The following is a 23,501-nucleotide window of genomic DNA, read 5'->3' as shown; positions in this document are numbered from 1 at the left end:
TATATTTTTAGTGAGAAATTCAACTTAATGGTTCCTTAATCATCTCTTCTCATTAGCAACAACATTCATCAAAGTAACTAAGGACATTCCATTTCATACCCATTTTGTGTGCACTGAAAATGGGTCTGACCCTGCCCTCAAGGGACAGACAGTGAGTGGTTCTTAATCCTGATGCACGTTAGAGTCTGGACAGCTTTTAGGAAAAACTCTTGATCCTATCCAGCACTGCCCTTGCTGCCTCCATCCACCTCCACCCCAACCCCACCTCCCAACATACACTTCTTAGAAATTCTAGAGGTAGAATCCAGGCATAGGATTTCTGAGGTTCCCTAGGTAATTCCAATGTGCAGCCAGGATTAAGAATCATTGGTCTTTACCATATAAATGGCAATAACTGCATCCCTGCCAGAGTAACGGGGTGGTTTCAGAACAAAGTGAAAATCCTGGATTTTATTTAACGACTAGAGTAATTCACTGTATGTAAAAGAGAAACCATATACACCCAGTTGATTCTGGCAGGTATCTTATGACTACAAGGGAGAATGAGGCAGAGTAGAGATTCACAAAAGAAGGTTCTTACGGCGAAATGAATTAGTAAGTCAAGTCTGGCCTAAAGCTGCCGTACCTATCTCCAGACTTGATCAACAAGGCTGGTTTCAATGGTGAGGCAGCCATATATGTGGATCACTCAGATCTCTGATGACCTACTTTAGGGAGCATAGCTGACTGATAGCCTTAGATGCTGTTCCTTTGGATCCATGTGGCCATTCTTCCCCTAGGTTGCTGCCAGCCTATGTCTGAGCTGGACCATCCTGCCCAATTTGGGGCTCCTTCAAAGACAGCCTCAGCTTGAGGACACCCCATTGCCTGCCTGAAACTCTCTCAGAACCGCACTTCACTCTAGACACTTCCTACTCTATCCTTCCTTCCTTCCTCTCTCAGGGGTCAGACCTGTGACCTGGGCATTGTGTCTGACAGTTTTCCCTGCTTATTCCTGCTTTTTTCCCTTTTAACTTCCACAGGAGCTTTCTCCCAATGAATCCTTTGCACATCACGTCCTGTCTTAGCAACTTCTTCTTCAAGTCCTGAACTAATAAAGATGGATTTTCTATACTTTTGGCCAAAAGCATTCTCACTACTGTATTAAGCAGGAAATGGATTCAGCTGTTTTAGGAAAGCCAAAGTTAACAGGGACTTAAACAAGATAGAAGTTTATTTCTCTCTCAGCTAAGCGTCCACTTGTAAGGGGCCAATGTGGCAGTTCTACGGTGTCAGGGACTCAAACTATTTCTATCTTGTAGCTCTGCCAATCTCAATACATGGTTTCCAATTTATGATTGCTGTATCAACTTCTCCAGTTCCTGCCACCAAACCTGGATTCCAGGCAGCAAGCTGGGAAGGAAGGAGAGGAGCATGGTTCCAAAGCACAAAGCATTTTAGTTCACACGGCCATATTCTGCAGCAATGGAGGGAGGAAAACGAAGTCTTTAGCTGCATGGTCATGTCACCAACTAAAACTCTACTCCCAAATGAAGTAGGGAAGAATGAGTATAAGGCAATGTCTGGTAGCCTCCACCACAATTAGTTCTTCACTATTCTGGATAAGTCAAACAGTTTTCTCTGAGAGATCACAGGTTTTGTTTAAAAATTATTCACATGTTTCCATGATTTCATGTTAATATTAGACCAAAATTTCAAAACAGACAACATCAAGGAATATGAATGAATCCATTGCTGATTTTTAAAAATGCAATTTGGGGATATTCACTGTCTTTTCTATTGCCATGAACAGCCTTTAAAAAAATAGTAATTATTAAGAATATGGTAGGATTTTGTGATAATCATAGTTAATCTTATATTTTAAATGTATAAAACGTAAATCAACTTTTCTTCTGAAACCACAAAATAATCTATCCTCACAAAAGCACTCAACCACAAAATCAAGATCCACCAATAATTTATGGGCTACACTTTACAAAACAGTGGTATAAATACAATTTCAAGTGTAGAAATATATATTTAGAAAGAAAAAAGAAAACAAAACAAAACAGTATCTTCAAGTCAGAGTACCTGGAATTGACATCTCCATGTCCTAGTTGCCCATGCTGCCCATATCCAAATGTATAGACATCTCCATTTTCCATTAAAACCACTGAAACCAAAATACACAGCTTTTTTTTATTATACGCATCTTATATTTCTATCATAAAAATTCTGAAAGCAGTATAATATTCACTATTTAAAATTTACAGAGCCATTAAATGAGTAATTGACATCAATGGATAAAGAATATGTAGCATACGTATATACAATGTAATATTATTCAGCCATAAAAAAGAATGAAATCTTGCCATTTGCAACAACATGGATGGACTTAGAGAGTAAAAGAAAGTCAGAGAAAGACAAATACTATATGATTTCACTCATTTGTAGAATTTAAGAAACAAAACAAATGAGCAAAGGGAAAAAAAAAGAGATTGAGAGAGACAAACCAAGAAACAGAATCTTAACTATAGAGAACCAACTGATGGTTACCAGAGGGGAGATGGGTGGGAGGATGGGTGAAATAGTTGATGGGGATTAAGGAGTACACCAGTCATATGAGCACCAGATGATTAAAATAAAAACTTGAAAAAAAAAAAGGCTAACTGAATCACAGGCAATTTATATTTAGTAAGATAATATAATTTTAGTTCATAATACATTAAAATTCTTATAAATACCCCCTTAATAATATTAATATTTAATAAGATACCGGTTTGGGCCAACTGTAAAACCCTATCAATAATGAGTAGAAAATTCCATAGAAAATAACGTTCTCTCATATCTAGGATAATTATATAGGTAGCACATGGGTTTGAGCTCTGTACAATTTATGCACAACTTCAGTGAAATGTTAGAACCTTAATATCTGTCAATGCCTTATCAAATAAGGAAAAACATTTAGTACCAAAGAAAGAATTTAACTTTTTATTTTTATAACAGTTGAATAGTACAACCTACGCTATATAGGTCAAATGTCAATAATTTACTAAGAATTTAATTATTTTCTACATTTTAAGAAATTTGTTGATACACATTTTTCATTGAACAGTAGCAAAATATGGGACCAGGTGATAAAAATCGCAGAATCCTAGAGTGCAAAGGGATTTTAGGGATTATTTCATCTTCAGGAGTTTCGTTAATTGAATTATAAAATAAGTCTATCAGAAGACAGATTAAAAACCAGATTTCTAGACAAATACCTATTCTATCATGCCACAGTTTTGAAAAAGAGATTCTGTAACAAATACAAAGCTTTTACAGATTGGAGAGAAATTGCCATACTACAGCTTTTAACACATACTAAATAGACTACATTTGTCAAAACTAAACAAATATTTAGCACAATTGTAAAAATGCAGTTATACCCTAAAGTTCCAGCTGCTACCTGAATGGTGAAATCCACAGCTGACTTGTACTGCCCGGAGCTCACAGTCAAATCGCACAGAGCCTGGAGGATATGTTGTGATTTTGCTGGCATCTTTTTCTCCTCGTTCTCCACTTCCATCTGTAAGTGTCATAATTTGTGATTAAGCCATTATTCATCTTCAAAATAAAACTTTAAATCAGTTTACTATGGAAGAACAAGAGAAAAATGTTAAGAGAAATAAGCAAGAAGAATCTGCAGCTGTTAGAAGTGATAGATCAAGAATCTACCTGCAAAGAAGCAATTTTGGAAAGATAGACTATATATTTCTGTTTGCAAATATCACTAAATCAATAAAAACAGAGAAAAGATTTGGTTATGGATAAAAACTATTAAGCTAGTCAGTTATGTAATGTAAATGGGTCATTAAATTATACAAATAACAAAATCCTAATTAGTTTACACGGGAAAATTTAGTTGGCATAAAAATAACTGCATGCAAAGTCATTTAACAATTATTTTAAACTCAGTGATAGTGTTAGTACCAGCCACATAAAAAAAAAATTCCTAGTTGATTTGCAAATGACTTAGATTTCCCATATACATCTCAGAAAGGCTACCCTGTCCATCAGTATTGTTACACTCAACTGAACTTTAAAAAATGTATAAAGACCAAAGAGCTTTATCCAATATATTGTAATCCAATGGCTGGCTCTCATTCATCTTTCCTGTCCCACCCTGCCCCTCAGCCATTCTACTTTGTGGTCTTCTTCTGGCCCCCAAACACTACTCTCAACCAAACCTTTCTGTTTCAGTTCTTCTTTCTTCCCCCTTTCTTTTTATAATTTCCTCCCTTGAACTTGCTTCAGGCATTTTCCTCCACTCCTATTTTTTACATTTGACTGTGAATATTCTGGCATTCTGACCATAAAATAAAATCCACATTCCAGAATATAAAACTTTAGTTTGGAATGTGTAAATAAGGGAGACAATTCATTTTTCCTAATCTAAAACTATACATCACTAACATATGACCTCTGTATCATCAAGATTCAAATTCCTTGCACATGGAATAAATGTAAATCTGGAAGGAATTTCAAAAGGTCAACTAGTCTAAGCCACTCTCATGTGGTATAGCAACTCTAAACAAGTGTGTATAATATGCAGATACACATGTGGATCTACACACATTTTTAATTACATCTGAATTTTTATTGCCCATTTTAGAATGCTAGACAGAAAAACATCAAATCCTGTTATGTTCAGTGTTACCCTTTCTTTTTTTATATAGTATTTCTAACCTTTAGTAATAATCCAGGTAAGACAAGATTGGCCTAAATTATGAGTTCCCTTTTTATAACTAACTTTCTATTATTTCAAAATTCTTTAAACTCTTTATAACACTAGGACAGTAAAACCTCACTAATTCGGAATAACATAGAATGGGTTGGCCCATATGACTTACTGAGAAAGTCTTAATCATAAAACATTTAGGTAAAAATTCAGTTCTAATACCTTCACAAGCAGTACAGAGTATAGATTAAATGCTACAATAAATAAAATGTGGTTACCTACATTATAATTCAAAATAGGCCTATATTACATAAAAATGTACCATAAACATAAAAGTCCTTTAACATACAAGAATTAATTGCTGGACCCAGAGGCTGAAGGCACGTTGAAGGAATCCTTCATTTCTTGAGCCCTTGGTTTGAAAAGCTAGTGTTTTAGACAGGTTTCCCCTTATAAGTATGACCCTGAAAATTCAGAGGAAGAAATTACTTTGATTTTTTTACTCAAAAAAGATCACAAATACTGCATCTGAAGTATAATAAATTCTGAATTAGTGAGAGGTTTTACTATAATAGGATAAAGAATAGGATTCCTCTTTTGCTAAATTATCTAATGTGGGTTTGCCAAATTAAATCTGCAAGAATGAATGGCCTAAAAAAGAAAAAAAATAACAACACTTTGTTTAACTCCATCCAAAATGAAATACAATCTTAGTTCAGAGACTCCTTGTCTTGGAAAGACAGTGGAATGGTTAATATAAATGAGGGCCTATACAAAAAGGAATAAGTATTGTTTAAAAACTAAAGATGACAGATGTATAGAAATTTTACAGCTTTATCTCAATTGGTAAAAATATCTAATTATTAAAACCAAATCTAATCTAACAGAGAAAACAAACTGTGTTCACATGATTTTGTCAGACTTAGCAAAATTCAATATTACAAGTATCATTCCACTTTATATAAATGTATTGATGCTTAATTAGAAGTTTCTACCTTTGAGTTTAGCATTTGCCCTCTCCCATGAGTCAGAGATTAATATAGATACAAATCCCACAATAGAGGTATAGCATCAGGGAAGGAGAAAAAAAAAAAAGCCTAGTAATTTACTAATTAAAATCATAGTGATTAAAAGAGTATTAGTTATTATTTAAAGGTAAAAATAATACTGGAAACATTTTGTTCAAGTTCATCTAAACAAACCTGTATCTAACTATATAAAACACTCTCTCAATTATTATAGATAGTGAAAACATAACAAGTAAAAGAAAAAAAAAAAACAGGGATGAAGTTCTTGATCATTATCAGCAGTAGTGGAAGAATTTTAAAAAATATCTATCTGTATCTGGTATTTGATGTCAGTTTAAAAGATCAAGTATACTTCTAACAGTTTAGAAATTTACAGGTTATCAAAGAAAAAAAAAGGTACCTGATTCATAGCCAAAAATTCAGTGTCAATTCAAGAATCAGCAAGTGAAATTCAGCAAGATTAATTCTGCTCAAGCTTGTTATTCAGTAAAGTGATAATGAGCAGCAACAAAGTTAATCTCAGATTTGCAGGAAAAATAATTAGGTCTGAATATTCTTATATTTGGCCATTTAGGTATAAGCATATCTGCATTTTTCCCTAATATGAGTATGTTCATACATATGTGATAATGAAACTATAATAGCTTTGACAGATACCTAAAATATTGTATATATATATGCTGCACTATTTATGCATATTTGTGTACACACATAGAGAAAAGAAGATTCAATATCTAAAGGACTCTAACTTTTAATTTTGATCTTTACTTAAATCTACACTTCCTTGGGTAATCTTATAGTCATGCATATCATAAAACGTATCACAGAACACAGTGAGTACGTTGAGCAAAATGACTAAAAGAAAACAGCAAAGCACTTATCAAATACAATTAGCTATGCACTTACTTTATGCTAAACACTGTGAAAATTTAAATAGTACAGTGGAGAAGTGTTTTGGGGCATTGAAGACTAAGAGACTTGAATTGGAATTCTGGCTCTCCTATTTGCTAGCTGTATGACAACTGGACACTGGACCTTCTTTAAGCCTTTGCTTTCCCATCTATAAAATAGCAATAATGGACATTACTTCACAAGGTCCTGAGTATTAAGTGAAATAATATATAAAAAGTGCTCAATCAATATTCACTATTGTTGCTTTTTAAATATCAGTACAATAATCTCATGATACCAGTACTGTTACTCTGCTTTGCAGCTGGGAAAACCAAGGCTTAGAAGGGTTAAGTAACCAGCCCTAGTAATAAGTAGTAGGGCAGTTTTGAAGTTTGATCAAAAACAAGGATCAACGATGTGGATGGAACTGGAGGGTATTATGCTGAGCAAAATAAGTCAATCAGAGAAAGACATGTATCATATGACCTCACTGATATGAGGAATTCTTAATCTCAGGAAACAAACTGAGGGTTGCTGGAGTGGTGGGGTTGGGAGGGATGGGGTGGCTGGGTGATAGACATTGGGGAGGGTATGTGCTATGGTGAGCGCTGTGAATTTAGTAAGACTGTTGGATCACAGACCTGTAACTCTGAAACAAATAATACATTGTATGTTAAAAAAAAAAAAAGACGATAGCAGGAAGGGAAGAATGAAGGGGGGGAAATCGGAGGGGGAGATGAACCGTGAGAAACTATGGACTCTGAGAAACAAACTGAGGGTTCTAGAGGGGAGGGGGTTGGGGGGATGGGTTAGCCTGGTGATGGGTATTAAAGAGGGCACGTTTCTGCATGGAGCACTGGGTGTTATACGCAAACAATGAATCATGGAACACTACATCAAAAACTAATGATGTATGGTGATTAACATAACATAATTAAAAAAAAAAACAAGGCTCATGTATTTTACAAACACCAAATGGCTGACATCTTAAACCTTTTGTAAAAATAAACTAATTACATATTTAACAAATCTCAAATTTTGTGCCTTTTGGATAATTCTAAAAGAGAAAGCGGGGGCGCCTGGGTGGCTCAGTCATTAAGCGTCTGCCTTCGGCTCAGGTCATGATCCCAGGTTCCTGGGATCGGGCCCCGCATCGGGCTCCCTACTCCGCGGAAGCCTGCTTCTCCCTCTCCCACTCCTCCTGCTTGTGTTCCCTCTCTCGCTGTGTCTCTCTCTGTCAAATAAATAAAATCTTTAAAAAAATAAAAAAATAAAAGAGAAAGCAAAGAATTCAAAGAATATATATGTATATACACATACATATATATCTTACTTTAATCTTCATATCAACATAATCAGTTAGGAATTATCATTCTTATTTTTAAAAAAAGGGAAACTGAAGCCTAAGAGATTATGAAATTTATGAACAGCCACATAGTTCTAAAAAATGACAAATTTGGGACTAAAACTGAGGCCTAATTCCAAAGGCTCTAATATTTCCATTACACCACACCCATTTCTAAACAGAAAATAGGTGTAAAATACACACAGATGTTTATCAGTGAGCCTTCGGGCTTTCACATTAGTCACTCCAAGCCAGATTTCAGGACTGTCTCCAGAGCAATTCAGATGTTCCTAACCAGGAGTACTACATCAAAATCCTTTTCTATGTAAGGCACTGAATGGCTGAAACAAATGTTAATGCACTTATCTGTTTGAAATACAGTCTGTGGTTACATTTCTAAAATAACTTACTATATGTTTTATGGATTATATGTTATACTTATTAACTGAGACTTATATAGTCTAGGTTGCCTCTAGTCAGATTTTGCCTGTAACAGGATGGATTCTATGACTTTCTCTGAATTCTCTCCAATCAGCCAGAAGCTCTCCAACTTTCCATCTTAGAACCCACTCCTGTGAACAATAAACCCACAGTTCTTACCCTCCACACACCCCCACAAAAAAGTTATAGTCGAGACAATTTTAACTATTACCGTCCTACAATTTGTACCTACAGTGTAATTAAATGTAAGACAGAACACAGCAATTAATATAGTAAATTTCTCAGTGGAAGACAACCAGGGTAAGAAAAAAAGAGAAAAACATATGTAGGAAAAATTTATTAAAAGACCGTGATTATATGTAGCAAGAGTAAAAGCAGTGCAAGGCGAGATGATTAAATGACAGGGACAGTGAATGCAAAGGGAATAGGGAAAGAGAATTTGTGGGTGTACAGGAATTAGTGAGTGGTAAGTTAATACTCTATATAAAATAGAGCACCATTTGATAAAATATTACTTACTTACACTTTAAATTCATTTTGGTGGTAAAGAGATGAAACTGTTTCACTCTATAAAACCTGATAAAAACACATACACACACACACAACTGGCTGTATACTGTAATACCACAAGTAAGTCCTTCTAAAGAGGTTGCTACAAAAACGCAGTCTTGTTATAAGATAAACCTGTGGTAGATAAGATGGCAGTAAGGCTAGTTACTGTTGATTAACTTTTGCAGCTACTCAATGAAGACGCTGTGAAAAGTCTGTCTTAAATTTGTAACCCTAGTCTTCATTTAGCATTTCATTTTCAAATTCTGCAAAAAATTAGGATGTTTGGCCATCAGATACTAACATGGAGCTGAAAAAGTTTTAAACTGTTTCATGAAATGTGAACATTTAACCTCAGGTAAATTACTGGAAAAATTCCACTTTCCATTAAATGGGGGTAAAAAAAGACACTGAGAAAATCCATCCTAATAGTGGCACAGTATAAAATATGAGATCAGAGATTCTGGCAATAAAATAATTTACATATAGTATACCCCAAATATCGTTCCTTAGATTTAAATATTTATAGCAGTATTAGGGCACTTAGTAAATAAAGCAATCACAAATTTTTCCTATGGCTAATCACATTAGATTTAAAATATTCTCTATTTTTATTTCTGTAGAATATATCTTAAATAGTGCCCCACCAGTGCTTTGACTAGTAAAAGGGGTTTTGTTTGTTTTGTTTTGTGGTTTTGCTTTGAGTGGCAAACTGATAAACTGATAGAGGCAAATGTAAATAAATTATAATATATTGCATATGAAAGTTTAAAAATAAAATTAGTCTAACAGTTTTGCAGCAAAAGAAAAATAAGACACAAAACAGGTTAATTTGTCCATATGGAATGTATGTGTTTAAAACTGTATTCTATTTCGTGGGGTATATCCTGAGCATTTAAGAAAGCAGCAACTGAAAGTTATACTTGTCAAAGAGCCCCTGGTTCACATGCCAGGATTCAAGGCAGAATTTATATATAAATTTATAAATTCTCTGCATTAAATTCTTTCCTGATATTAGTTTACCCATAGCTGTAGTTTAAAAGAAAATAAACTTGCTTTAGGAATATTTCTAATTAACCCAGAGCTGTGAGATCTCAAAGAATTATTCAGAAATAGATTCTTAGTCAATTCACAGACTTGTCTAGACCTCTGACAGTTTTCGAGGACTGGAATAGGTTTATATAACTCATTCTTTGCTTTCACCTATCAGCATTTAACCCTCAAATACCAAGTAATTTGTGTGTGTTGTGTATATAAACTTTAATATTAAAACAATGGAAAAGTGTAATAGCAATCAACTCATTATCACTTTATACACTGAATTTAGTAATTTTGTTAATTCTAAAGCATTTTTTTAAAAAAGGACTATAAAATGTCAAATAGCAGACATCTAAGAGCAAATAATAAAGGATAAAGAACAGAAAGTAGTAATTATTTTCTACCTTCCCTCAACGTTACGAAATTTGAAAAGAAATGGAAAAGAAAAAGATACACTGCAAAATGTCTTCTTTAAGTTAACAAATAAAAAGAAATGAGACTGACAGTCACTGACAAACAGTACATCTTTCAGCATGTTCTTTCTCCTCAGGCTATATAATGATAGAAGCAAAGTAGAAGAATTAGGTTTGTGCATTTTCCCAGAGAAAAAATTCAAATGAGTGGAAGAAACTGGGGAGGTATCCCACCTAATTGATAAGGAAGACCAAATACCTTTGTGCTTGTCCCGTTTATGCTTTAGCTGAGCTGGATGGGATCTGAGTCTGGCTAGAGCCTGTTCTCGATGGTTCATAAAAATAGGACCAGCAAATACAAGGGGGCCTGAGGAGAAACATTTTGTATGTGCATAGAAAAGCTCACAAAATGAAAACACTACAATGAATAAAAATAATTCAAACTAAAAAGCATGGAAATTTATTCTTTACTGTTTTAGACATTATACTTTTCCCCCAGTTCCCCCACGTTAATCCCCCACCCCCATTCCACACACAAGTTTTAATATCTGAACTATAGGTGATAAAGTAAAATTTCTTTTAACTCAAAAAATTATCACATAGTTACTAACAGTCTCAAGTACATAATCAGAAAGTTCAATTAAAACAAATATCTTACAAATATTTTTAATATCATATATATTCAAACTTAGTAAACCATTAATAGAAAACAATATATTTCCTATTAAAATAACAAAATAATTTTTAAATTAATAATTAAATTTTAACAAGGTCTTCAAGATTTAATATCCACATCAGTCTTGCTACAAAACCAAGATAAATGTTACTGACTCAACTACATTCTGCCATACAGGTAGGAAAACAAGACAGCAAAAAACAAAACAAAACAAAAAATTACTATGATATGATGTATACATATACACATATGGACACACATTCATGGACATGAATATATATAAAATCACTACGAGGACAGGATTATAGAAGTTGTATTTAATTTTCTAAAAAGAATAAATCTAAGTTTAAATGTGATTTCTGTAACAACATATACAAAATCAGAAACAAGGTATTGATACTGAAGAGGGTAATCTAACCCAAGTAACATTTTTGGAACATTAACAATTCTCTGATAAAATAATTTCTTTCTGAAGCTCCACTATGTACATACACACACATATACAAATGCACATTCATATAGATTACAGTTATTTCCACTTATATTCAAGAAAAAAATCAATAGCAAAATTAATTTCAATAAAAATTATAATTTGCTTTTTTCTCTACTATCATTTAGCTTAAAAAGGGAAAACTTTAAGTTATATCTTAAAATTTCAGTTCTTTTCTTATAGAATTGAACTATCCTTTCCTTGAGTTTGAGCAACATCAAAAATGCCTGCAAATTTCAAAACACTCTAAATCTGACATTAAGAAGTCACCAAATTTGAAAAGGGAATTGACAGTACATAAGCACTGAATGTTTTTAATTAAAGCCAGTTTTTTCATGATTCTCTATATCTCTTCAGCTATAATTAATTTTTCTAACAATGGAACAAAATAAAACTACTGCCCTATAATAAAATTTGACAAATGCAAATTCAACACCATAGTACCCTTCATTAAATATTAAAAAATGGGTAGGAAAAACATTTTAATTATGTCTTGAGATATATATAAAAAATGCAGGCATCACCAATTCTATGAAAAACCAAGAATAACATATTCTATGATTACTACAGATAGAAATATGCTAATTTAAAGTTAACAGAAAAATTAAATATTATTTCCTAGTAATGCAGTAGCAATTATTTTCAAGCTAAGATTAGATAAATATGAACAAAATGTCTTATTTCTTCAACATGTATTTTTTTTTCAATTAATATAAACCCCTCTAAAAAGCATGAGACACTTTCCAACTACCCCAAAGAACTATAAATATCAAAATAACAGTAATATTAAGTTACAGTACCCTTTTCTGATTTCTATGGTCTGCTTGGGATATTATTTCTTCCTATAAAAATATTACACCCATAATATTCATAGTTATTTAGCTTCTCACTAAATTCAATCTTTTTAGGGTCTCTGGATATAAAAATTTAGAAGGCCCACAGGCAATCATGCCTAGAAAGTATACCATCTGAGCTCAATTTAAATCGCCACTTATATCAGGCTATCAGGTTCTAAAATAGTAATGTCCCATGGACTAAAACAATTTTTCTTATAAACATAGTTCAGTCATTCACTTATTTGCCATTTTTTATCTTTAATGTAACAGACACCAGGTACATGTATATTATGACAAAGACACAGATCTCATTAGAATTTAGTCCAATAGGGAAGATAGAAATAAAACAACTAAGAGTTGCAATATGTTGTGATAAATGTTATAAAGGAAATCTGTACACACCCTGAAGGATGAAAAGTGATCTATCTACTTGGGTGAAAGAATGAGAAAAAGTTTGCCGAGAGAAAGAAGGAAAGAGAGGGCATTCCAGGCAAAAGAAACAGGATTTATAAAAGCAAGCAGAGATTAAACAATACTGTATAGTCATTAAAAACACACATAATAGCCGAAATGGATGGAGTGCAGGGTTATGAAGCAGAAAGTGACAGGAAATGAGTCTGGAGCTACATATGAAAAACAGGTAATTACAATCTTTTTCTACCATGAAACTTTATTGTAGAGGTGTTGAGACATCCATGAAATGTTTTCAATTAGTCAACAAAGACATATTAAGTACTGACCAATTTCAGGCACTACACTTGGTCCTGGGAACTCTTGGAAAAACAAGACACCATCTCTGCTTTCAGAAGCTCACAGTCTAATGTGGGGAGGGGAGGGAGGGAGAGTTTACACACAACTCAACAAGAAATTTGACTGTGTGCTATGAGAAAATTAAGCACACTGAAGGGGCAGCCAGCAAACCTTAAGAGTGGGAATGTAGGGAGTTTTGGGGTACAAGAAGAGAAAATACCACATAAGCTAAGACTTAAAGAGGTAGTAGTACTACAAAGGTTCACAGATATGGGGAAAAAAAACAGGCATAGGGAACAGGAAAAAGAGTAAAAAGAGATGAGGCTGTAGAGAGATTTTTTTTTAGATCTATTTATTTGAGAGAGAGAGAGAGAGAGAGCATGAGCACATGAGCAGGGGGAGGGGCAGAGAGAGAGGGACAGGGAAAGAGACTCTCAAACAGACTTCCCAATGAGTGCTAACCTGATGCAGGGCTCAATCCCACAACCCTGAGATCATGACCTGGTCCGAAATCAAGAGTCAGATGCTTAACTGACTGAGCCACCCAAGCGTCCCAAGAAATCTTTATGTGGGTTTTTTACACAGAAAATGCTTTTGTGCTATTTAAATCAGCAATGAGATAACACTTCATCATGTTTTATAAAAATTAAGAAGAACAATACATATGATGCTAGAAGAAAACATCACTCTCAGATATTAGTCTGGAGAAGATAAACTCCTGTAACATTTCAAAAACAATTTGAAATCTGTTAAAATTTAAAACATAAACACTCTCTGGCCCAGATATTCTATTTCTCCGAAGCTCTACTATATAAACAAAAACTCCAATATGGCTATAAGTTTAAAAATATTTATTGTAGAAAAACCCACAAAAACTTGAAAATAACCTAAATGTCCATCAACAAAATAATAGTTGAATAAACTGCAGTACAGCCACATTACAATATACTATATAGCTCTTAAATATAATGTAGACCAATATTTACTAATTTAGTGTGTCTTCATGATGTAAAATGAGAAAAAGATGCTGCAAAGAACTGTATCTCTAATACAATGCCACTTTTGTAAATAAACACTTGCCTATACTTTCACACATGGGTAGATATCAGCATAGTAGATATATGTGTAGATATATTATAATGGAGTAAGATATGGAAGTATACCCATTAGATTAAACCTCATTTGCTTGGTAGAAAGAATGGGAAGGTTAGGAAAAAAATTTAAGCAAGATAAAAAAAAATGTATATACTATCACATTAACCAAATACGTAAAACAAAACTGTCAGTGATACAACTCGAAATGTATAAAACTTGATTAGAAAATAAAGAGAATCCCCATATTACTTTAAAATGGCACTGCAATAAAGCACAAAAATTTTTTTCTGATATCAAGGGGAAAAAAAACAGGACACCAATATATATCACAGTATGAAATGATATAACTCAACAAAAAAGTATACATAGAAAAAAATTGGAAGAAAGTACACCAAAATTCTACCAGTGGTTATCTCATTACATTGCATGTAATCCTCATTTTAAAGGTTCAGAAAAGGGAGGTTCAGAGTGGTTAAATTCCAGGATCATACATCCCCAGTAAAAGTTAAGAAGCCAGGGTCTTTCTGAACCAAAGCCTAACTTCGGAAGCTATGCTCTGACCGCCATGCCACATAGCTTCGCCAACCACAGAACCTATCATCCGAGTGAAACTACTGAGAGGAAAAGGGCCTGGACAGTCAACATAAAATGCGACTTCCCAGGCAAGCCAGGACATAAGCTCACGGCCATCTACAGCTCCCAATTATGAAAGTTTGATGACATTTAGGGGAAAAGAAAGAAAAGTAGCCAACATTATTTGAGCTTAGTTCTCCTTACAAGAGAGCACTGAAAGGGAATACAAAGATAAGATCATTGACACAATCACCCAGTAGTTCTGAGGAGTTAAGAGAGTTCTACTTAAAAAGTCCACTGAACAAGCATTTCACCTACAAAGTTAACAGAAGACTCAGAAAATTTAAACATCAACCAACCCTGTATTACCTAAAAAGCTAAAATTTATCACAAATGTCACTGAAATAAAATATGTAAATGAATACACTGGTACCTAAGAATATACATTTAAGAAAAACATTACCTAAAAGAATAATATAAAAAATTTAAAGACTAAGTGCCAAATTAATAAAAATGCGGTAATAACACTGTTCTTTCAGGTTTCAACAGCACATTCCATTATATAAGTCTGTGTCATAAATAGCTGCAGCTAAATTACATCAATAGGCCTGAGGCTGAGCAAAGCTTTAATACAAGGACTAGGTCCTAAAATTCTGATCAACTTTGAAACAACACAAACTGGATAAATAGGATGAGACAGATAAATCAAGTAAAATAATTTGATACAATCTAATCCTGAAGTTCTGAAATTTCAACAGAGGTAAAAGCCAATTATTAATGAGTGTAATTACTAACTTATCACTAAACTGTTAATAACTAAGAAGTACCAAGAAGAGGCTAAGAAAAAATATACAGGTATGTGTGGCAGTTGGAATACTAAAAATTTATTTTATTTTGTTTTGTCTTCCTCATTAAGACAAAACAAGACAAACAATTCTCCCTAGCTCTTTAGCAGAAGGCAGAAATTCGGACGCAGGCCCAGGTATTCTGCTGTAAAAGGTGCATGGAAGCAACTCTGAACATCCCTGCCTGGGAGCAGCCGTTCTCACACTTTAGCACCACCAGAGTTACCTGGTAGGCTTGTTCAAACACAGTTTGCTGGGCTCTGCTCCCTGAATTTCTGATTCAGAGGGTCTGAGGTAGGGCCTGAGAACAGGCAACTGTAACAAGTGCTCATGATGCTGGTCCCTTTGAGACCACTTTGAGAACCACTGTCCTACCATAATGAAAAGCGCAGTACTTTTAAAAGGCATTCCTCCATCCAATTAACATAAAAATATTTTTTAAAAAGCAAAGGTAAAGTACAAATGCCTTAGAACTAGTCTTTATTTTTTCAAGAAACAATGACTTAAGTTTTAATTTAAAAACATAACTCTTATTTTGTTTATAAAGTAATACACATATTGGAGATTATTTAAAAACATTATAAAGAACAAAATAAAAATCATCTATAAACTCACTTTTCAGGAAAAATCACTACTAACATTTTGGTATTTACCTTTCTAGTTTTTTCCCTATGCAAGTGTGGATATATCTCTGTGTATATTTTATTTTGTTTTCTTATAAAATTGCTAGCAATGGAGTACTGGGAAAGAATATAAAGATACTATCATAAAAGTGTCATATCACCATACTGGTTTTCAATTATTTAATATGGTATAAGAATTTCCTAAAGTCATTGAATAAGAATCTGCATTTTAAAAATGGGTACACAGTTAAAATTCTTATTTAGAAGTATTTTTACAAAACAAAATGTACAAACAGCCTTCTCTTTGCATTGTACTGTGTTAAATGAAACACATGCATATTGTAACATGTCCTCACTGCACAATTCCATAGTAATGATGGCGATTGTGCAAAGCAAGGACATGGTTCTAATATGCACAAATTTCAGTATCACATAAGGTAACGAATGCCATAATTAAGGTCCATAATGAAGATCCTAACTCATCAAGAAAAGATATTTACTACATATTTTACTATATACTGTGTTTAAACAAAAATGAAAAAAATGTGTAAGAAAGAGCTCAACCAAAAAATAAAGACAAGACAAAATTTCTGTGCACCAATAGTCTTTCTATATATTGAGGACAGAGGATGAAACGGACTTGTCAGAAAATATACACCAACTGCCTAGAACATAAGTCTGTGTTTATAAAATCAGATACACTAATAAAATCTCTGTAAATATTTAAATAATGGAGTTTTTTAAACCTTTGAAAGGCTAGAATTTATATTTTTAAGGTCTATGACACATTTTAAAATAAATGGCAAAAGAATATTCTGCAATCACAAAATTTTGTTGAACTAATGCAAAATCAATGTTCTTTTACTTTTGATATGCAGAAACATACTACAGCTAGAGAAGAAAAGCTTTTTTACAGAGGGAGAAAAAAACTAACAAAACACGCAGAGCAAGCAATTACATGTCATCATAAGGATTTGCTATACTTTGCTTGAAACATAAGAAATTGCTGTTTTTTGTAGGTCAATTCATATGATTCAACCCAATATTTCCCAAAAGAGAAAAAACAGGTAGTAAAAAGATGCACTGATAATTATCCTTAAACAAATCATATTAAAAGAAACTGTCACTCAATTACCATTTGTCATAAAGACCTAGAACTTAAATTTTACCCTATTTTCTATAAAACATTTAATATGCAATTTTCCCCATATTTATATAATGTAAACAATGACAGTATCTACATTCTCATTAAAATAAACCACTTTTAAACGTAATGATTTTATGTAAACATAGCCAGCTAACAGCAAATATTCCTATATCAATTAATCAGATTGTTTATCAGATCCTATAAAGAACAATCTTCAAGTTCCAAGCATATGTTTTACAACTTAAGTTTAATAAAAATAGAATTTACCAAACATGCTATATATTTTATGACTTATTCCATTTTACATTAAAAAAAAGTACCTAGAAAAAATTTGTAATGGTGGTTAAATGGATAGATTTTATTTCATTTATCAAGTCTCAAGTCATTTCTAACAAGCATTTAAAATATGCACTATCAGTAAATATTTCCAATCAAGGTTTTGCCTGGCAGAGGAATAAAATCACAGATCTCTTTAACCATCTGTCTTAATCCTACAAAGAAAAGATTCTACTGGGCAACAACAGCTTTAGTAATATTTATATTTATCTCTGCTACTGGATGTATATTAAAATACCTATATTTTACTATCTGCTTATAACCACAGTGAAATGTATTTTCAGGCTGAGAAACGGTCATAAACAATGAGGAAAAGAGAAACAATACACCTATCTTTGCAATTAAAACCTGCAAAACTCTCCAACTTACCCTTCTTGTACATAACCAGAATAAGCTTTTTTGGGGGGGAAAAAAAAAGAAGACATATAAAAACATAATTATGCACTGGATTGAAAGAAGAATGCTGGGACCGTGCTCAAATGGAAATGATCATAGATGACTAAGAAAACAGAAATTAAAATACTATATTAAACTAATTTGTTGTTTATGGTTAAATAACAACCACGAGTCCAAAATCTGGGAGAAAGACCAGTTCTTAGAATTCATATATATATATTTTTTTAAGTTGCCATTGCTAATAGCTTTTGATGCTGGCAGATGGCATAATTCTTAATATGCCTGACTTACTATATAAACACCCTACTCTACTAAATTAAGTCTAAGTTAATAGCACAAATGTAAATACTCTGAATATTTTCACATGATTTTCATATGTTACTATAATGTTACTAATTTTAATTGCAATGTCTTACCAAGTCAGCCTATTCTGTAAACTTTCAGTGGTCTCAGTATAGGATAAGAAAATGGATTTTCATATACTTTTTCTCTGCAGCTACATCTTACCTCTTCCTTCCTCTAATCTGTGTCTCCTGATTACACGTTGTCGTTTTTCTTCTTGTCGTAACTGAAGGTGTTCTTCAATGTTAACCCCAGGTACTGGGACAGCTAGATGATTGACCAAAAAAAAAAAAAAAAAAAAACAAAACCACAAAGAAACACACAAAAAAAACATATATAGATAGATACAATAATAGATATGAAAGAACTATATGAAATTCAAGAAAGTAAAAGCTAACAAAACACTGATGAAAACACAAATTATTTTTACTCGAAGAATCTTAGCAAAAAAGAGAAAAAGAGCCTTACCCTTTAATTAGTGACACACTATCAGCTACCATATACGCAGTACTGCATAGTTAACTATTAATTTTTTTAGCACATACTAATATAAATTACTGAGCTGAGGACAAGATGTGTAGTGCAATCCATCACATTACCTAACAGAAGATCTAAAGGTATCATCTCCTTCACTGCATCAAGAATTCCTCTTTGTCTTGCCTCCTGACCATCCAACTCTCTTGCACAAGCCTTGCAACACCCACACACGGCACAGCCAGATTCTCCGGAACCACAACCACAGATCCTTGAAAAATAAAAATAATTAACTGAAATGCTTCTACTCTTTCCCTAAAACTCTTTTCTATAATGTCTTTTCAGGATTTCTGAAATTAAGTTATATGAGTTAGCAATGAAATCATCCCTTCAGATCAGCATGTGCCAATTTTAAAGCACCAAATAGGTATGAATAGATGGAATAACTAAAAACAAGAGTGTATTAAGCTCCTCATAGGTATAATTGGTATATTTCTACAGAAAATACAAATGGATTCTGCCATCCTCAAAACCACTATTAACAAATATTTTAAAAGTTATCACAATTAGTAAAGCACCAGCAGCTTACTATTAAATGGTCTGAGTGGGTTAGTCAATTACCAAACACTGTTCTCCACCAGCTAATTTAAAGGTGTGCATAGCCATCAGTAAGTGAGCTCAGCTTGCCAGCTTCATAGGTTATGTCTCCTCTTCTCTCTCTCCGTTATATGCCATCATCTCTCATTCTCTCCTTCCACTGGGTCCAACTGCCTGTTCCTTTTCCTCTTCTTTGTCCTGTTCTTATCAGTTGTGAACTAAGTGTATGCCACTGGATTACAACTGAGGACAAGAACACTCCCAGAAGTTGCCTACAGGGTCAGTGAACAACTAACTTCTTAGTCACCTATTTCGTGGATGTAGATAGAAGTCACAGCTTTAATGCTATTGCTGAATCGGAACTGAAAACCTTCAGACAGCTTCACTGAGCCTGCGGTTATCCAGATTTGTGGTGGTACAAGAGAAAGGATCTACCTGGCAGCAGTTTTGAAAGACATAGCTAGGTGCCCTGTGAAACTCCTGGGTTTAAAATGCAAGCATTACTGACAATTTGGAAGATCACTAACTATAGAAGTAAAAACTGATAAACTAATATGCCCTACTACATTGTCTATACGCACTGTTTAAAAGATAATGTGGCATTCTAAATTTATTCTAAGATATGTAGCCACAATTCTATAATAATTGAAGTCATTTTTAATAGTGCAGAGTGTCCTGGCATATAGTCTTATGTTAATTTTATTCATTTATTCATTTTTGCCTCATTAATAAGGAAGTTACTATATTTGGTTAGGTACTGTCCATTTAGGTCTATAGGTTTAAGTTTTAAATAATTACTGGAAACTGATAGTAGATCTCTGGAGAAAAGCACATAAAGAATAATTTTAGGAAGGATCAGAGAATTCAGAAATTCATTTATGATACTTACCAACTGCTTAAGTTCAGAGAAAACTTACTGTTAAAAAATCACAATATTTCAATAGCCTAAAAGAAAAGGCCTGTTATAAATGATTTATTTTCATATGTTAGGCCAAGTATCAAATTCTCCCCAACATTCAAGGGGAAAACTTGCATTCTGATTCTGCCAAACTCACATATAAAGTTTAAAATAATGATAACATGGGACCCCAAGGGGGAAGAAAAAGGTCCAACAAAAGCAAAAGAGGATAAATATAAACAAGTATAATGCAACTTTAGAAGTAATAGTTCCTAGAACACCTAAAATTGTGAACATAAATTTAATTTAAAAGAAAATTATATGTCTTTAATCGAGTATTTTATATGATATTTGATAATTCCATCCAGAAAAGATTAATGTTCAACAAAATGAAGAGATATTTGGCATTAAAACAGTCTTAGGAAAAGAACACAAATTAAGGTAGAGCCCCAAGACTTTAAGAAATTTATGACTTGTTTTTATTTATTTTTTTTTTTAAAGATTTTATTTATTTATTTGAGAGACAGCAAGAGAGATCACAAGCAGGAGGGAGAAGCAGACTCCCCGCTGAGCAGGGAGCCTGATGAGGGGCTCAATCCCAGGACCTTGGGATCATGACCTGAACCGAAGGCAGATGCTTGACTGAGCCACCCAGGTGCCCCTACGACTTGTTTTTTTGTTTGTTTTCCATATTTTTTCTTTTTTTTTAAATTTTATTATGTTAGTCACCATACATTACATCATTAGTTTTTGATGTAGTGTTCCATGATTCATTGTTTGTGTATAACACCCAGTGCTCCATTCAGTACCTGCCCTCTTTAATACCCATCACCAGGCTAGCCCATCCCCCCACCCCCCTCCCCTCTAGAACCCTCAGTTTGTTTCTTGACTTGTTTTTAAATAATGGTTTAAATGAATCAAATGAAAGAAAAGCAACTTAAATAAAACTGACACTAAATTAGAAATTATTATAACAGAAAACAATTATTAGAATTACACGTATATGCCAATATGCCCTCAAGAAACAACAAAGTAGAATACACTCTGGAATAATTTTGAAAAGAAATGTGTTGTGCACCTTTTCTACTAGTATCTTATTTCTTCAGTATTAATCATGTTCTTACCCTCCAGGGACTCTGTCCGGACGCCCACTACTGACACAACTGGCTCCATAACCCGTACAGTCTCCACAGACAGTACACACCATGCACTGCTCCAGCTTCCATTTATGCATGCCTGGAGGGCACATCATGGACTTCTCATCTTTTTCATCTAGTTCTTCTTCCAGGTCTTCATCCATTGCTGTTGCCATATTTTCAACTCCAAACCCTATTTGACAGATCAATTTATAACTTTTATGTAGATTATTCCTATGTCAAAAAAACTGGTAAAATTATGTAACATATACTAATCAAAGTGAATATACAATGTAATGCTAAAATATAAGAGCAACAAAAATAAAATTTAATATAGGAACCACAAATAAATGCTCTCATTTCCTTTCTGCAAAAAGAGGGAAGGCAGGAACACCTCTTAGCTATTACTTTCTGCCAATCATACTTCTAATTTTTGTTGGTTTTAGTCCTTCATTTCCATCCTCAGTGCCAACACTGTCATTCAACAGACCGAAGAATGTCTCCCAACCATGCTCTAAGCCATGAGTCCTTCCCCTCTAGAACATCCTCCCATTACTAGCAACTGGCAAAAATTTATAAAAGAAAAATAATGAAAAACTTGTCACCAAAGTTTAGAAATTACATACACAAATGAAATCATAAGTAAATGTAAAGGATAAGCTAGTTAGTCAAAGATATGTGTAACACATACAACATAATATACCAAAAGTTCCTACAAATCAGTAAGAAGGCAAGAAAACTAAGAAGTTTGAAGAGATGGTCTAACATACTACTAATAGTCAGGGAATGCAAATTAAAAGAAAAATGAGGGACCCAGCCATTCTACTCCTAGTTACATGCCTAAAAGAAAAGCATACAACTTTCCACCAACATTCACTAGAAATGGTCATAGCAACTCTATTTATAATAACCCAAAACTAGAAACTACCCAATGTCCGTAATACTTGAAAAGATTCCCAAACTGTGGTATATTCACACAGCTGATTACTATATAATGAGAATGAATAATCTATAAATACTTGTAACAATATAAATGAAACTCATAAAGTTGAGTGAAAAGAAACTAGACATAAAAGAGTTCATGTGACATAATTCCATATATATGAAGTACAAAAGTACGTAAAACTAATTTACGGTGTTAACTAGAGAGGTAGGTAGTAACTAGAGAGGTAGGTAGTAACTGGAGAGGAACATAAAGGGGGCTTCCTGGGGTGCTGGTAATACACTGTTTCTTGATCAAGGTGCCAATTACAGGAATGTGTTCAGCTTGTGAAAACTGACCAAGAGCTACACTTATGCTATGTGTATTTGGCCACATGTTTTACTTCAATATGACAAATAAAAAATTATAATGAACTATAATGTCATTACCATCAAACTGACAAAAATCTGAGTATTGATACTACCTCCTGGATGATGTGGAAAGTCAAAGATACAACCTCTTCTAAGAAAAATCTAGCAAAGCTGCAATCTACAACACCAGAAATTATACTAGAGAAAGTCTCACATATGTTTGCCAGGAAACATGGGTAAAGGAGGTTTTGAAATTATTGATGAGAGTGAAAAACTGGAAATAAACTCATCTATCAGCATGAGAATGGATAAATGGTGGTATGTTAGTGGTATGGTTTTTTACACAGCAGTTACCATGAATCATTTAGATTTATATGTACCAACATGGACATATTTTAAGCACAATGGTGAGAACAAAAAAAACCCTAATTTGCAGAAAAATACAGATTAGCACTTATAAAAGTATCTTATTTTTACGTATAATATATGAGTATGTAACATATTTTACATATAAAATATGTAAGAACAAATTAAAAAAAACAGAAATATGACTGAGAATCAAACTCATGATTGTGGTTGGTTTTGGA

The 23,501-nt window shown here is 33.4% G+C and overlaps 1 protein-coding gene across 7 annotated transcripts in view; it reads right to left on the bottom strand.

Annotated features, from left to right (window-relative positions):
* MYCBP2 (MYC binding protein 2) overlaps window positions 1-23,501 on the bottom strand; it is a 271,010-nt gene that overhangs the window by 165,674 nt on the left and 81,835 nt on the right. For 5 of the 7 annotated variants that reach the window (XM_035003215.1, XM_035003216.1, XM_035003219.1 and 2 more), the window contains 6 exons: window positions 21,610-21,814; window positions 19,116-19,261; window positions 18,682-18,783; window positions 10,667-10,774; window positions 3,431-3,550; window positions 2,071-2,152 (listed from right to left, as the gene is read on the bottom strand). In XM_035003215.1, coding sequence (XP_034859106.1) covers window positions 2,071-2,152; window positions 3,431-3,550; window positions 10,667-10,774; window positions 18,682-18,783; window positions 19,116-19,261; window positions 21,610-21,814 — 763 coding nt within the window. Of the gene's footprint in view, window positions 1-2,070; window positions 2,153-3,430; window positions 3,551-5,051; window positions 6,595-10,666; window positions 10,775-18,681; window positions 18,784-19,115; window positions 19,262-21,609; window positions 21,815-23,501 lie in introns of those variants that run through there. The other 2 variants (XM_035003217.1, XM_035003221.1) reach the window with 2 other exon arrangements.

The sequence above is a fragment of the Mirounga leonina genome, unplaced genomic scaffold (assembly GCF_011800145.1).
Source record: "Mirounga leonina isolate KUSES-001 unplaced genomic scaffold, KU_Mleo_1.0 Mir_127, whole genome shotgun sequence".
Lineage (NCBI taxonomy): Eukaryota > Metazoa > Chordata > Mammalia > Carnivora > Phocidae > Mirounga > Mirounga leonina.
The sequence above is the reverse complement of the archived record's forward strand: the minus strand, read 5'-3'. Positions and strand labels throughout refer to the sequence as shown.